Source organism: Sipha flava, unplaced genomic scaffold (assembly GCF_003268045.1).
Source record: "Sipha flava isolate LNK unplaced genomic scaffold, YSA_version1 35a_pilon_pilon, whole genome shotgun sequence".
NCBI classification, from domain to species: domain Eukaryota; kingdom Metazoa; phylum Arthropoda; class Insecta; order Hemiptera; family Aphididae; genus Sipha; species Sipha flava.
The window spans coordinates 16,277-33,651 of NW_020273058.1; the positions used below are offsets into that span (position 1 = coordinate 16,277).

A 17,375-nucleotide genomic window follows, 5' to 3' on the forward strand; every position below is an offset into this window, starting at 1 on the left:
GGAGGGGCTCGACTTGTCGGCGGGTCGAGGTGTACGCGCGCGCGCACGAGCGCTCGGCGACGGCGGCTTACGGACGGGTGGCGGGGCGGTGAACGCGCCGGGGATAAAATACCCCCAGGGCGGCCCCGGGGATGTGATTGTGTGTATGGCGTGTGTACACCCGACCGCCGCCGCCGCCGCCGCCGCCGCGACCGTACACACGCACGTATTGATGTGTGTATGACCTCTCGACCTGCGTCCCGACCGGGCGGCGGCTACTTTTCTCGCTCGCGCACTTAGTACACACACGCGCGTACACAAATACACTTGATCGCGCACATAAAATACACGCACGTTTTACGTACCGAGCGCGCGCCCGCAAAGTCTAGACGGCCGATAATTATCATCGCTGCGGCCGCAGACAATGTCGCCGCCGCCGGTAATTGTTCGCGCCCAACCGTGTTCACCGCCCGCTCGCCCGCCCGCCCGCCCGTGACGACGCTGCGGACCCGCGCGGTACACCTATGCGCCGCGCGCGTTTATGCCGCCTCGTCGTCGGCCGACCGAGTGAAACGGATCGCGGCGAAACCTTCGGGTCGAAAATATTTCGCCGTGAAAACGCTTTTTGGCCGTCGCGCGCTTTTCGGTGCGTTCCGCGCGCGGCGGGCACACTTCGCAGACCACGCACGGACCGTGTATAATATTATAAGCTTCGTTGTCGCCGCCGCCGCCGCCGCCGCCACATACGGTTGGCAGTCGTGCGAACGGTTAGGCGGATGCGCGCGTGTCCCTTCCTCCCGTCGCGGGACGCCCGAGCGCCGGTCGCCTCTCCGCTCCGCGATCCCAACTTCTCCCGTTTCGTGCGGCATTCGTTATCGCGTCGCTTTCCGCGGAGTGTCTTCGTCGTGGTCGTCGCGGTGTCCACTTGATGAGAGCACGCGTTCGGAAACGAAAAAAAATACGAAATGTGTTCGACACGCGCGTTTTCGTCGTGACGACGATCGCCGGAAACGACGGTCGAACGATAACCACAACAGTTGCAGTCGAAAACCTTGCGTGCGCAAATTCTCGTATACACGTTAATCGCGCCCCATCGGTACAACATAAATACACGTATTCGGGTATAGGTTTTTAATATATACCGTACCGTTTGCCGTTTACGCAAACGCGGACGCCGCGATACGAAAATAAATACGCCGCCGCCGCCGCCGTCGCCGAGTAGTAGTAGTACTAATACCTCCGTATACCTAGACCACGCGCGCGGTCCGGCACTTGTCCAGTGAAAGTTTATACTTTTTTTTTTTTTTTCGTTTTTCGTTCCATTACCGCAGTGCACGCCAGTGTGTGTCGTCCGTTCATGCCGCGCACCGTAACATAGTCTTCGTACCGCAACAGTTGACACTCGACCGCCGCCGTCGACAAAGAGGTACGTAAACACGAGCATGCATCGCCGTATTATACGGTTTTTAACGTTTTCACGGTGATTTGACGACGAGCACAAGACGATATCGTTGTCGACGTCGTCGTCCTAGGCCCTCGTCGGAATACACGAACGTCTTGATCTTGTCTACGCGCTTCGATCTCGACGCTTTTGGTTAATGGCGCGTGCGTGCGAGCTAGAATAGATTTCGATAACCGTGCGCGAGCGAGAGTAATATTACGCGGAGCGGTCAGGGATCAATGGTGTGGGGCCCCGTTGCGGGACGCGGCGGAGCGAACAAGACGAGGCCGAGCTGTTCCGAAAATAATCGACCATCGTAATACGGCAGCCGCAGCGGCAACACCAACGGCGGCGGCGGCGGCTGTAGCAGTAGTAGCGGTGTCCGCAGCAGCCCCGGGGCGACGTTTACTACGTCCTCTCCCCCGCACCATTTGTCCCGACGACGACGACGACGACGACGCCCGTTGTAAAAATATCTCTTCGCTCTCTCCACCGCTGCTCGATCAAAAAAATTTGAATAAAACGAATCAATTTGATAAACAAACATGCGCGCGCCCGCGCGTTCGTATACAGTTTTACGAACAGATTTGGCTTACCGGATTACATTTTTTTTTATAGATGTTCCCCGCTATAAATTGTTACGTCACGCGCTGGCGACGCTAACGGTTTTCCTTTCCACTCGCCCGCTGAGATCGACCCTGGCACGCTCGAATTCAAAACACGGTCTTGTCCTTTGGTTTTTTCCCCAACAAAAAAAAACATCACTTTTGCGAGAAACTCGCAGCGAATTCGTGTCAACGAAACACCGAGCGCAACGTTTTCAATGTCGTTCTGGCACCGAACGCTGGAATTCGCCCGAGAAAGCCGTTATCCTCATAGCGCGTGTCGCACGGGTCATACGTTCAATTAACGAAAACGGATAACGTTCCGAGACGTTAGGCTTCTCAGGGCACACGTGTCGAACGCGCATTCGTAGAAGAATTCGCTCGTCGTGACCATCAAGAACAGCGGTCGCAGGCGAAGCCGTTCCTTCCAAGTCTTGGATCGAGATGTATGTAAGATCCGCGATTTTCGGTTTTCGATTTTAGTCATCAATTTAGTGAAATATTTTCCAAATGTCACCGGGTATGAGATACCTACGTATTTTAAAATCGACTCATCGACCGTGTTCGTGCACCAATCGTTTAACAACGACTTTAGCACAACGCGCAAATGCGTTTAGAGATTGATTTCTATGTAATTCATAAAATATAACCGTGATTTATTCTTATTGTATGTTGTTTATCAATATTAAAAAATAATTATAAATGCGTATAAAGTAAATAATCATCAACATAGTATTTTTACGAGTAAAATATTTACTCGATTAATTTAATTCAATTTCTATACAACTACACTATACTTTAAAAATATCCATACAAGTTTTTTGTATCCAAATAATGTGCGAATATTGTTATTATAAATTATTGAAAATAATAAGGAACACATGACACTGCAAAGTCGGCGTAATATCGTGAGTCTTATGAGAATTATTTTAATGATCGGAATTTTGAACGTGTTGAATTCGAATCTAATATAATGACTTCCACGTAAAAATCAATAATTTATTTTTATTTTCTTGCGCCGTGCTCTTTTCATTTTTATACATTTAAATAATTAAAATAATCAATTGTTTAAATACATTATTACTTAGATATAGATAGCCCAAGCTGGGAATTTTTAATATAAAACCAACATAAAAAATACTGTTTATTATTCACTTTTCCACTGGTTTACTCATTCGGTTGCAGAATATTAACAAAGTAAGCGAAACTGGAATAAAAACGATAGCGAAAAAGGCTGCATGATGATTCTTTATAACGATGAATCGTAAACATTTAATCTTTATTTTTTCGTTTTATTACTTGAATACATTTTTTAAAAGCTTAATAGAAAAAAAATAATAGATTAAACGAGAATAAACTACATCTACCGCTGGACGTTGCAGATGGGGTGTATCTAATGTAAAACTCTTAAAGCACTTAAAGTTTTATTTCTCAAAAATCTTTCTTAAACTGAACCACATAATTATAAATCAACTGTTTCTTCTGTCTTGCTCTGCTTAAAATCTAAAATAGGTTTTAATATCACTCGTTAATTATATTGCAATTTTAAGCCGCTCGTAAAATTTAGTTGTTTACAATAATCGTACATGCGTTAATGCGTTATGGATAAAATTTGTCCTTGACCTTTTGCTTTAGAGTAGATATATCATAAGACTCATTTCATTATTGAAATTTTGTTTTTAATAGCTTAGTAAATTTTTGTTTACAACTTTCAAAAAAGGAAAATGTTTCCTATTATCACGTTAATAATATTAATTACATACTACGAGTTATAAAATGTTAATATTATTTAAGAGACATACTCGTATTAATCGTGTATTATTGGCTGGTTATTTTTTTAACTCTTCTTTATTTATTTTTTAGTATTTTAAAATAAATATTGTGGTTCAATAGCATGACATATTCGTAGCATTCGAGATTGTATTTAATATGCGTTAATACATGAAAGAAATGTATAAAACGTATTTTCACCTAAATATTATTAATTAAATATTACGGTTTGATGTTTGACGTCATATCTTTCACTGAAATAATTCAATCATATTATTTTTTGAATGACACTAAATTTACTGTGATGCATTGAATTACATTGAGTCAATGGCATTTCCCTAGGATGAAAAGTAGACGTGACACAAATTAATTTATCAAAATCTTTTCAGCTGTCATATAATGAAGTAATATAAAAGTTCAAAAATGTCTGTGGACGATAAAAAATAATATTCTATTTATAAATGCAAATTAATTATGAATATATTATTTTATATTTCTTATTCAAAAACAATGTAATGAAATTGTCTGATTTCAATTTTGCTATATATAACAATTAGACGTATGTAATTAAACCAACCATTAGCAGCTGATAATTTCATTTAAATCTCGAAAAAAACCTATAAACAATATTTTTCTATTTGGTTTTCTTCATTGCAGTGTACACAGTATTGTAAGTAATAGGGTGAGTGGTTTAGAGTTGAACTTCCCCATATTGAGAAAAATTAGATTAGTAAATAAATAGGTAATAATAAAATAATTATTACCTAAATATATCAACTCCCTTTAACTTATTTTTACCTATTCCCTTAAGTATACATAGTATATATAAAGCACCATGAATATTTGGTTAACATTTAAGTAAATTTAAATTAAACAGAATTCAAGAAATTTAAAATAAAATATAAATTGTAACAAAATTTCAGAAATGTAAATATAAAACAATAAACATTTTTTTTAATAAATATTTGTTGTGTATGACGTAAGTTTTCTTAAAAAAAAAAAAAAACGTGTAGCTAAATTAACAACTATAATATATAAAATGGAATCCAGTTTAAAATTTGTCTCCATAATGACGTTATATTTTAATGTAAATATTTTTCGTTATAAATGTTATAACATTTGAATTATTTAAAACCTAACTTTTCTATACGACACTAATTTATTAGAAAATTTACAAGAATGCCTGTGAATTATTAAAATGTATGAATATTTTCTCGGAAGTATTTATAAATTATAAAATACATTATGTATTTATTAATATCAAATCGATATTTATCGTATATTGGTTATTAAAGTTAGTTTAGTTCCAATAGTTCATAACTACTGATGTTTAGAAAATAATTCCAAAATTTTAAATTCTAATTAAATTAATAATGGGTATTCAAAAACTTCAATAACTTGTAAAAATGCAGTTTAATGAAACTTTACAACGAAAAATTAAGAAAAAAATAATAGTATTAGTAGTGCCAGTGCTCCTTATTCCATACTTTCACTCTATACCTTATGTGCCACATAATAGTACTCGAAAGTGTATGACTTAAAACACTATAACGAGCTAAGTTATAACATACTTACATTACAATTTCTGATTGTGTATAAGAATATCGGATATTCGTAAAAAAAATAAATGGTAAAAATAATTATTCCTTCCCTTATTTCAGAATCAAAAAAAAAGGAAAATTCAGAAATTTCGTATATATACATATAACACAATGAAGGGAGGGGGATAGTTAAATGGATGGGTTCGCTAGTGCAATGAAATAGCATTGTTAATATTATTTTTATGTCCTGTACAGGTACATCCTACATACATGTATAGATATATTTCACCCCGTTTTTTTGAATAAACATAGTGTCAAAATGAGTTACATTGAACAGTAGACAGTGTTCGATTACCTTCTATATACGTATTTTTACGTCATGTCTATCCATTTAACAACGTATGAGGTAAATTCATTTGATTAAAATTTTGCACCATAAAATTAAGATAAGCAAGTAAATATTGTTAATAATAATTCGTTGTACATCGTTAGTTTTTATTTTTACGTCAAATTTAATTTCAAAATTGCTGATTAGGGTAGTATCGTTTTTTAGTTAAATTTGCTGTTGCATATTTGTACGCAAATGTCTAGAGTATATACTAGAATTATATTGGGAAAAATTAATAATTTTATCGGTTTTACTTATTTTAACCACTCCAATGATCATTTAGTATCACATCGTTGTATATGCATGCAAAATTCGAATACGAAGAGGCGTAATTCTCTCTCAGTTTCAACGGAGAACTAATTTAGTAATATAATATACGTATACGCTAATATTAACAGAACGCGCAACTGCAAATCCAAGTACTCTTATCATAAAAAACTATTACTATTTCATGAGGGCTGAACGATTTTTAAAGAACCCGGGAGAAGATATTTTTAATTACATATCTCGACATCAAGTATACCTTATTGGTTGAATGTTGAACACTAAATGTATGTACTGACAGTTCGAAAAATACAAATAAAAGCTTTTCAAATATATCGTACTAATAGTAGAGCTACTACATTATTCAAGCTACATGTTCCACTTAAAAATTAACCATATGTAAATTATTTTACGTTATATTTAATACTTTAGATGGATTAATTACTTATTCCACTTTGCGATTTAAAGTACAAGCTGTAAAGGTCCTGTAATTCAAGGTTTTTTTTTTTTTTATATTATGCCGAATGTTATATTAATTTGATTATTTAGTTATTTTACAATATAATAGTACAAAAAACTATAACCTTGGTATGATTGATACTTAAATGAAGTAATTATACCATATCGTAATGCATTACTATTGATTTTCGAGGAGTGATATGTATGATATCACTTGCATGCTTTAGATTAAATTAATTCGTATAATTTCTTCATAATTTATTTTATAATAAATTATATGATATGAAAAATAGATATTGGTGTATTCTAAGAAAAAAAAATGTCTTATTAATTCCTAGAAAACAAAAATATTGGGTTGTGAGTTGGTATTGATTACGTCTCATGGCAAATCTCATGAAAAATATATTGAATGCCACTGAATATTTATAAAATTATTGTATCTTTATCGTATTGGAGTAATTATATAGGCGTAGATTAACAAATATACTGAAAAAGAGAAATTACTGATGAATAGACCAAGTGGTTTAATATTTGAATATTGTGTTTTTTACGAAGTTGAGTACTCCTTATTTAAATATATTAGAGTCGAAAATAAAATAAAATTATATTAAAATTGTAGTAATTAGTAAATATAATACAATAATAATATAATATATTACAATTAAGAATCAAACATCAGTTAAGCATAATAAGATACCTATCAAGTAATTGTTTTTCTATATTTTAATTCTTTATCTCTAACTTAAGTGAATTTAAAATAAATAATTAAAATTATTTGTTTATCAATATTATGAATAGTACTTTAGTATTAATAGTACCATTTTTGGATTTTAAACGTAATTATATTTTGAATAAATAAGAATTTTAAAAATATAAAATTTAAAAATAGTGAATTCCTATGTAAGTAAAATACACGAATTGAATAACACGTTATAAATTTTCAAACTTAGTTACTTTACTAAATTTACTTACTAAATATCCATCACAGACCATAATTTATGTAGCATATGTTTACAAAATTCGGTGGATCAAAAATTTAAAAAAAAAAAACGAATATATTATGTATATATAGTATACATAGATGTGTTTTCAAACTTGGCCTCTGGAATTACTATACAGGTATGCAAATATACATAGTAGGTCGTTGATAATGTAACCACTTAAAATATATAGAAACGGTGGCGCCAAGAAATATCGTATATCGTAGTTCCCTAAACATTTACAACCGATACCGTGTGCATGTATTATGCATAATGCTTCTATAACAATATGTATCGCCCAGTCAGTTATACGCATTTGTACAGTATGATACAATACAAAAAGTCTGATTATCATAAAGAAAAAAAAATAATAATAACAATGCGTGATGGATGAGCGAAACCCCTTAAAAAATCGGTATTGAATATTTAATATTTTAAATGTATACACCGTGTAATGGTTTTATACAGTGGAAATTGGGTGCTTAACATTTAACGACAACAAGCCAGTGTAAAATATTAAGGTTTTGTGATGTTATAATTATTTATCGTGTTTACCATAAAGTCTATCTATCAGTTACTATTGATTAGCGTATGGCTCTATTGGAGTATTGACTATGAAAACTGATTTTAGTCATAAACAAAAAACGCACCGATGTTATGTAGGTATGTAAGTACACGCGTATTCGTGAGTTGTGTGTAAAATACTATTTTTTTTTTTTTATAATTTGATGTTATTGAATATCAGAGAATGGTTCGTCTTATTATTGGAATACGTAAGAACATCGTTAACGATGACGATCATGTTATCCCACTCCATGGGGGTCCTAATAATGTAAGGAGACGGCTTTCACTTGTGCTTTAATACGCAATTTATTGTAGAATATTAAAACATTTTTCATACATAAGTCAAACAGAAGCAACAAAAATCAATTTTTATGGTACATGTTTCTGACTATTTTGGTTTTTATATGGTTAATTTATTCACGACGGAAAATAGTTGTACTATAAAAAAATCATCATTGCATTTAATGCATATGTATGTATATATAATGTATAAACATGAATACCTATATTTGTATTAAAATATACAGAGTATTTCAATTACTATAAATTTAATTATGGTGTATTTTAAATTTCTTTTTCCCATTAAACAGACGATTTATTTCCAATACAATTATTTTTCGAGCGTGAATGTATGTATACTACAACTAAATAAAATTATGAAATTTTTTAAAAATAAAAACGTGTTTTAGAAGTATATTAATTGCGTATAAATATGTCAACGGATCTTGTACATTTACTTTAATTTCTAACGATTTCGTTAAAATTGCAAGAATACATATTTTTATAGTATAATTTTATTACGAATTATACTGAATTTAAAAAATTGTTCTCCTAATTTATCCCTATAAATCTAATAAATTTTAGAAATTGAACAATCGTTATTTTGATTCATTTTTTTCCAGTTATTTTAATACTGTTATGAATTATACAAGTTCGTAATCGTATTAATGTCAATGGTAGAAGAAATTAGAAATCTTATTGACTTATGTTATATACACTTAATACGTAAGAAGAATAAGTACCAGAAATAATGTTTCATTTCGTCAAATCCATACATTCAAGTACAATAATTGACACGTAAAATAAAATACAACCGATTAAAACGAAATCTTTCCTTAAATTGTTTGTTTTTTAATTTCTTTTATAATAAGTATAACATAATTATGGCCTTATATTTGCTACTTGTACGGTGATATCTAATTCGTAATTAATATTATGCATTTGTTTTATGCCTATAACGATACATGTACTTAACTTTTATTTTATATATTAACCTATTTCATTATATGGATTAAATCACTCAAACGCAATGGATTAGAGTAAATATTGAACTTTTTTTTTTCATATTTTAACAACGCTTTTAAATATGAAGTTCTTTTGGTTTAAATATGATGCAGGTGAAATTCATAATTTTTCATTTTTATACCAATAAAATTATATTTTGCATCGTGAACTATTTGGTTATTAACTTTAAATGCAATATTTTACAATAAATGCCATTATAATTTCGGAAAAAATATCCTCGATCCATTAATAGTGTATATTATTCTTTACTGTAACACGTACATACACACACACACACACACACACATATATATATATGTATATATATATATATATATATACACTGGACTTATAAAATGAGTTAAATCAAAACATACCTCGAAATTTTCTTCGCACGCAACAAAGAAATAATAAATATTGATTTTCGTTTGATTTATTAAGGAATGTCAGTGTTTTGATAAAATTACGTTTTTAATGGTTTTAAAAGTATATTTAATAAAAAAAAAACTAATTTTTTTAAGTTTCAACGTTATGAACAGAATCCATATTATTAATATTGACTCTGGTAGTGTACTATAAGGATTGTGCGCGTTATATTTTAAACGTATATTTATACCGTTTCAAACGATGTAAACACTGAAATGTTATTCTGCTTTCTCAATTACATTCTGCTCAATGAGGTTATTGCACGCCATATAAAATTTCATCAAAATTAGTAACGCTGTTATAACGTAAATGTTGCAACGCTAAGCACATATAGATCCTAAAAATAACACCGTAAAAACACTACGTCTCGGTGCTGATAAACTTTAACGAGTCCTAACGATATTATGTATGTGCCTGTGTGTACGACAATCGTTCAAGAGTCACGAGACAATACACATACAATATATAAACTAATAATAATTACAACAATCTGTAACATATCGTAAGTCGTAGGGGTGAATAATATGATTGCGGCGTTTTCGCCGCTCTTAAAGTTCATAGCGGAATACATAAGTGTACTAGAGGATGTAAACAGTTTTGGAAAATTGGCTATGTTAAATTCATTATGATGCTAACAGTCTTGGAATACATTTTGTTTTCATTCTTACCTCGTTGTAATCTGTACAAACGACATCAGATAGATTTCGAGCGAAACGAGTAATACATTTTCAATTTTATTTATTTAATATTTAATTTAAATGTGTATTAAATCGATAAAGAGTTTCCTGAAATCCATCATTATTTTGTACTATGGTGAAAATGGATTATCTTGGAAAGATGTATTCTCAATTTAGGAATGAGAAGAAAGCCAAAAATAATTTTATTTCATTTTATTTATTAATATTTGACGGGACTAAGCCCTTTATACAATAGTGCATAACACATTTACATACACAATAACTAGAAAATGTATTATACTAAGATTAATACAAAGATACATATAGATTATAATCATTATTCTTTATGAATTTTAAAAATTAAATTCATAATGTAAATTATGTGTTGTTTATAAGCATTTTTTAAATTTAATTAAAAACTAATGTTTTTCTAGTTTATTGAAAATCGACTTCAAACTTAAGTAGGATAGTTAAATTAAAAATGTTTCAAAACGAAAAAACAAGTCATGTTCAAAGAAAAAACACCGTAGTCTTATAATAAAAAAATATTTAGGAGATAAGGGAAGACCCATTCACTAAATTTTCAGGCAAAATAAGCCACAGAATTTTTACTATGGTTTGTATATGCCCCAGAATTTAATCACGGTTGATTATCACTTTCGTTTAGAGAAACGCTTTTGACAATATTTCACCGGCTCCATCAATGTTATTATAAACGTTTATTACTTTTAAATCATAATATATTTTGTCACGTACTTTTGGAGATACATATCGTTATCGTTGTTAGAACATCGGCCGTCGCTTTTATGTACGGATCGGATCCATTACAGTTGCCGTGAATTATCGTGAAAACGTTTGAACCGGTATTCGTCAATTGCGCCGAATTTGGGACACTACCTGTATACATCTATTGCGCCGGTATAAAAAGGGTATATTTAAAAGGTATACATCTATTTCGCCGGTATAACAACTATACAGTACAAGTAAAAATCATAATGGCTAAAAACAAAAATTAAAATTAAAATCAAACTTATCATTCTACATACTTGGTATTTACACTAATAGTATATATATATTTATATTAATCCTAAATATTTTTAAAAGTTCTTAGGTCTAATATTAAAATTAGTTCTGTCTATTTTACTATTTATTTTTTTGTCATAAATTTTGAGTTTGGTCTATTTGTGATAACTAAGAGAACACGTATTATGATTGTTGCGTTACATTATTTTTAAAACTTCATAAAAAACAAAAATATCTGAATGGGGTGAATAAAAATATTTCCCAAATTCTGAGTGAAATGCCTCACATGCATTTGTTGTTCTTTTGTCTGATATGTTACACGATGACCAAAGATACAGGGAAAAAGTTGCATTTTCATCAATATATGTATTAATGAGGTAACCGTATATAATATACTAACTCGAATATCGATTAGATAGATGTATAACTTTTTTCCATCACATAACTTTTCTTTCTTTACCTGCGATTTTTAGCGCATTTGATATAAAGCCGTTTGAACACTCCCGCCCGGAGCCAACGGATAGAAAAATAAACATCGTCCCTTTGAGTTTATGCTGTCACTTCATGCTATCTCGTTAAGCGCGTATTCCCAGGACGATTTTTGCTTTAGATGGTACAGTTCGAGTTCTCAGGACCGTACAATAATAATATTGCGTCATAACAAAGGGTCGATGTCGACCGTCCTATGAAAACGTGCAATGTGAAAAACATCAAATTGATAGCGTACATTCGAGTACACAATGTTTTTTCGTGATGTGTGTACGTTAAATGTCGGAAAAGGTGATGTCCATTACAGGCGCGGATCCGAGGGGAGAGAAAAGGGAGCGCGTCCCTATCCTCGAATCTCATAAAAAATATGTTTAACACGTGGGAAAAAAATACTATTCGATTATTTTCTATTGACCATTTAATAGTTCTACATTTTCCGTCTACCAATGGAATAATGTGAATAATTTACATCGTACAGAATCGGTTATAATTTCTCGTACATACAAATCGCACACAAATAGTTGCGTTGTAACTTGTTTATCTTGTTATGTCTTGTATCAGTCGATAATATAATATGGTGCACTGTAATCAATAACAATTGAAACGTTATCTTCGTTAATGTAGGAAATCGTTGATCGTTGCGCGTTACACGTCGTCTATTATTTCCGTGAAGAAAACAATAGTTTTTTTATCGGTAAATTATAAGTTAAAAAATATAAATTTTGCTCGCAAGACGTTAAATCATTTATATCAAAATTACTATTCAATACATACGTAATTTCTTAAAGTTATAGTTCGATTGTCAATTTCTATCGCAACCGTAGAAAGAAGTTTTTCCTCTTTCAGGCTGCTTTAAACTTGGTGAAGGGCAAGAACGGGAGAAAAAAGATTGAAAGGGTTGGGTCTTATGTATGCCTTAAGTATGCATAAGGATATAAATATTGACGGTGATGATAACACGACAAAAATAATTAACAGATTCTCTAATGAAAAAACAACAAAAACTTGACTTTTTATTACAAAAATAACATGTACTATTAACCGTTAATACCATAATTTAAAAGCTGTAATAAGGGATTATATTCCTTTAACTGTTAAAAGTTTAACTTCGTTCCTAGAGCTACAACTCATCCCATACATATATCCTGTTTGTATTTATATATATATATGATTATGCGCCTCCCCGTGAAAAATTTCTGGATCCATTCCTGGTCTATTACCGGGTGGAATCTACTCTAACACGATTCTCTCCCCCCCAATATTTCGTAATCCTCAGAGGCCCTCCCGCGTTCGACTTTAAGGCGAAATTACTACTCGGTGGCAGATATAAACTTTTCAACCCCTAACCAGGATCCGATCCTGCGAGCTCGTCATGCTTGTACGCCGGTGTTGGTAAACGTTGCGCGCGGTGCAAAAAAACATTTGAAATACGCGCGCAGACAATGAAATCCGACCCCCCCCCCCATCACCGGACGATTTGCGGCCGTCCCGGACCAATTAACTGCGCATGGTACAAGCTGTTTAGCTACGTTACCGCCTCGGGACGAATTAAAATATACCGCCCTTAAGAAAAATAATATTTTAAACGTCAAAAAAAAATTGACACTCCGAAAAGATGTTTACACGCCTAACGGTGCAATGCACTGACTGCCGAGATTAAATGAAACCATACAATTGTACCTGATTATTTTCGAGGAAAGAAACGTACAGGAACAACGCAAACGGTTTATAATGGTTACAGCACAAGTCCCCTACACACAATATGATTTGGTCGGTCTGACAGATGGCCTGACCAAATCAAACGTTGTATACACACTACTCTTCTTGATCTGATGAATTTTATTTCCACTAGTGCAGTAGTTCTCTGCGACTGCATGACAGTTCGCTTTCGTATAACTACGGTTTCGTAACCACAAACACAAATAACTACAATAAGCAACGCCAAAGAGCCGACTGATAAGCAAAATCCTCTCGAGTGTGTTACACGCTATGTGATTTGGTCGGGTGGTCGGAATGTCGGATGAAACCGACAGGATCATTGTTAAATCGCACAACATGATACGATACCCGTTCGACCAAATCATCCTGTCGGCCCGACCGGATCATATTGTGTGTAGGGACTTGTACTCTTGATTCTTATCGTCTCGTGACACGCAGCGGCACGCTGGTGGCTTTTCCACCGCTTGCCTCTCTGTTGAACGCGGTTCTGGGCCACAAGTCGTAATGCAACCGCGTGACAATGGTGTTTCAGGGTGCGGATCGTACAACATTGCCGGGTCACCGGATCGTGAGCAAGTGCTGCCGCTGCGCCTATCGCTCGCGACATGATGCGGGTGCGGAAAAAGTTGTGCCGCGCCGCGGGCTGCGGGTGACGGATGCGCGGCAGCACCGAGTACCAGCACAATCGACGTCGACCGTCAGCGAGCGGTGACAACACGAGGGCAACGGCCGCGATCCGTTGGCCGCGGGCGACGACCACCGCTGGTGCACGGCCATCATCATCGCTACGGGTCCGGTGCTGTTCTGATCGTTCGGTGTTGGTGGCGGTGCGTTGGCGCGACAGGCAGCACCGCGCGTACGACCACGGCCGGCTGCAAACTGACCGGCTGCGGCTGTTGTTACCTACCGGCGATCTGTTGTCTGGCCGCCGTGATCACGTCGCTGTCGCTGATGCGCTCCCGCGCGGCCGCGTTCGCCGACGTGAACGTGACCGTCGACCACGTCCAGCAGCAGCAGCATACCGCCGCCACCGCCGTCATAGGCCATGATGTCCGCATGGTCCACCGTGACCAAGCGGTCGAAGCGGCCGCCGTGGACGACGGGAACGCGACCACCGCTGCCGTAGACACGTTGTTCCACCGGTCCCTTCCATCGCCCCTGGCGACCGCTGGCCATCAGCCGCCGCCTCCCTCGCCTAATCGGACCGACCAGGCCGTCGACAGCGATCGAGTCCATCATCAACCCCAGTCACGTGAGTACTACAACATTGCGATACGTATAACTAATGTGTCTGTTACAAGATTTTTACCAGTTGTTATTGTTTCCGTGCACGTTTATGTTCAAGCAACGGTCGCATCGAGCAAATATATGCCTACGCGGTCGGACCGACTACGATTACTTTGATTTCGAATCGCCGAGTAGAATTTCAAAGGCGATCCGATATTTTTCAAAAAAATAGCCAATACTGAATTCGATTAACCTCCCTCGCTTAAGCTAGACTTGTGTTGGAGAGAGGGAGTTACTGTAGTTAGAAAATATTGAACAATATACATATAGAACGGATTTCTATTCCCATCTTTACGACAACCTGTTGCGCGCATCCACGGCCCGCTTCGTACCTTATGAAGTACGCATACTTGTCACAAAGCTTGATTTTGAGTTTTTGATTTTTAATTCTTATTTCGCAGTCATTATGTTTTTTTTTTTTTTTTGTAACGCGATAGGCAAATGATTGGCCCGCCCCCTCTCAAATGTGCTACTGACGACAATACTATTGTGGTGAAAAAGCTAATGATCTCAGAAATAAAACGTCGCATTAAAAACCTCAAATGGTCGTGAGATTCGTTCAAAACTTATATACGTATTCGTATTATACTTATGGTAAGAAATGAATTTCAAGTAGGGTAAAATGAAAAAACTTTGTGTGGGCTACTTTACCGCAAACCTGAATTTATAATATACATTCAATAATATCGCTTATTTACATCGTTATTGTATCCAATTAAATTCATAATGTCGGCACGAAAGTGCCCCCCACTTCAATTGAAAGTGGCCTCCCGACCGTCGATATATGTATCTTATGTTGAGCACTTTGGTCTCGTTAAAATTTACTTTCCCGTCACGGCTCGACCATGGGATTTAATTTTCGGGGGAAATTAGGACTTTCTAAAAATGCACGTATATATATATCCGCATATCCGAAGATTCCGCACTTCATTTGATTTCAAATAATATCTTAAACTAAATAGTGGCCCAAGACTCAAACAACATCGATGGACTTCCACACATCCAGTTTAATATAGAGACTGTTTTCGGATTCTACTCTTCGCGTCTTAAAGATTATTAACCACTGCAGTCGTAATCGACTGTCGTAAATAGTATAGCATTATGGTAGAACTCTTTGCGTAGCTTTTAAAACGTTTTATTTTTAAAAAACGTTCGATAAGAGTCGTTAAAACATTATCCTGGTAGGTGTTTGAAAAATAGCTCTTGCTGCAACATATATGATACATTATTTTTCTACGGTGATAATCGTACTTAAAGCAAAAATAATCGATTTAACGTTGCACCCTATAGAGCAATACTTTGTCGTTATCACATCGTGGCGTATAAATATATGTCATCGGCGTTGAAATAAAAAAAAAACCATTTATATTATTGTAAAGCACTCATAAGAGTGTACTCGCCGATAGTCTTTCGATGTTCCCCTATATACTATACTATATAATATACATTAGTCGTTACAAAAATAAATTCTGTGCGTGGAAAACAACCCCACGATAAAGTGTTGTTCATCTACGAGGAGGTGGGGAAAACACATGCCCGCGCAAAAAGTCTTGTCTGAAAAATAAAACCTGTACTTAAAGTGCACATTCGTTGTAATATAAATACACAGAAATCACCGTTTTAACTAATCAATATCATTGTATATACCGCGGTAATTTTAAACAACCATAGTATAAACGTTGGACACTCGGGCGGCTCATGCCCAATATCGGAGGCTCGTCACAGTCGAAGAGGACTCTACTGACAAGTGTAGTCCTCTCCAAAATATTGTACGCGGCACCGATATGGGCTGAGCAAGCGACGAGCACGACAAAAAACCGTGCCGTCCTTGTTCGAGCGCAGCGCCGAATCGCCCTGCGCATGATCCGGGCTTACCGCACAGTGTCGGACGAGGCGGTACTGCTCCTCGCACGGTCGCCTCTGGCTGACATGCTGGCGGAGGAGCGCTGCCGGATCTCCCGAGCTAGGGCGACGGATCTGGAAGCGCCTCTCTCCGGTATAAGAGCCAGAGAGAGGGCGGTCACGATCGCGGATTGGCAGCGGCGGTGAGATAGCACCCCCAAAGCGCAATGGATCTGGACGCTGCTGCCGGACGTGGGGCGTTGGGTCGGCGCGGTGGTCACCATGACCTACGCGCTGTTCCAAGCGCTCACCGGCCACGGTTGTTTCCAGGACTATCTATGGTGTCGGGAAAGAACTCCCTCCCCGGGGTGTGTGTACTGCCGCAGCCCGGAGGACACGGCAGTTCACACACTATTCGCGTGTGAGAGGTGGAACGAGGCGAGAGCGGAGGTGGGAGAGCTGGACGTTAGGGGCCTACTTTGTGGACCTGAACCTAGTTTTCTCCCCGAGGACGCTGCCCAACTTGCCGCATACTAGCAAGCGCCTTGCGCCACCGTCATGCCTTCGTGGCGATGGTGGAGACCATCATTCTCCAGAAGGAGGATGACGACCGGGTGAGAGAGAGGGCTAGACGCGT

The 17,375-nt window shown here is 36.4% G+C and overlaps 1 protein-coding gene across 3 annotated transcripts in view; it reads left to right on the forward strand.

Moving 5' to 3' along the window:
• The first annotated feature begins 526 nt into the window (after window positions 1-526).
• LOC112687645 overlaps window positions 527-17,375 on the forward strand; it is a 63,770-nt gene continuing 46,921 nt past the window's right edge. Inside the window, exons 1-2 of one of the 3 annotated variants that reach the window (XM_025560481.1) lie at window positions 527-1,405; window positions 14,142-14,861. In XM_025560481.1, coding sequence (XP_025416266.1) covers window positions 14,561-14,861 — 301 coding nt within the window. In that variant the 5' untranslated portion in view covers window positions 527-1,405; window positions 14,142-14,560. Of the gene's footprint in view, window positions 1,406-2,332; window positions 2,472-14,141; window positions 14,862-17,375 lie in introns of those variants that run through there. The other 2 variants (XM_025560479.1, XM_025560480.1) reach the window with 2 other exon arrangements.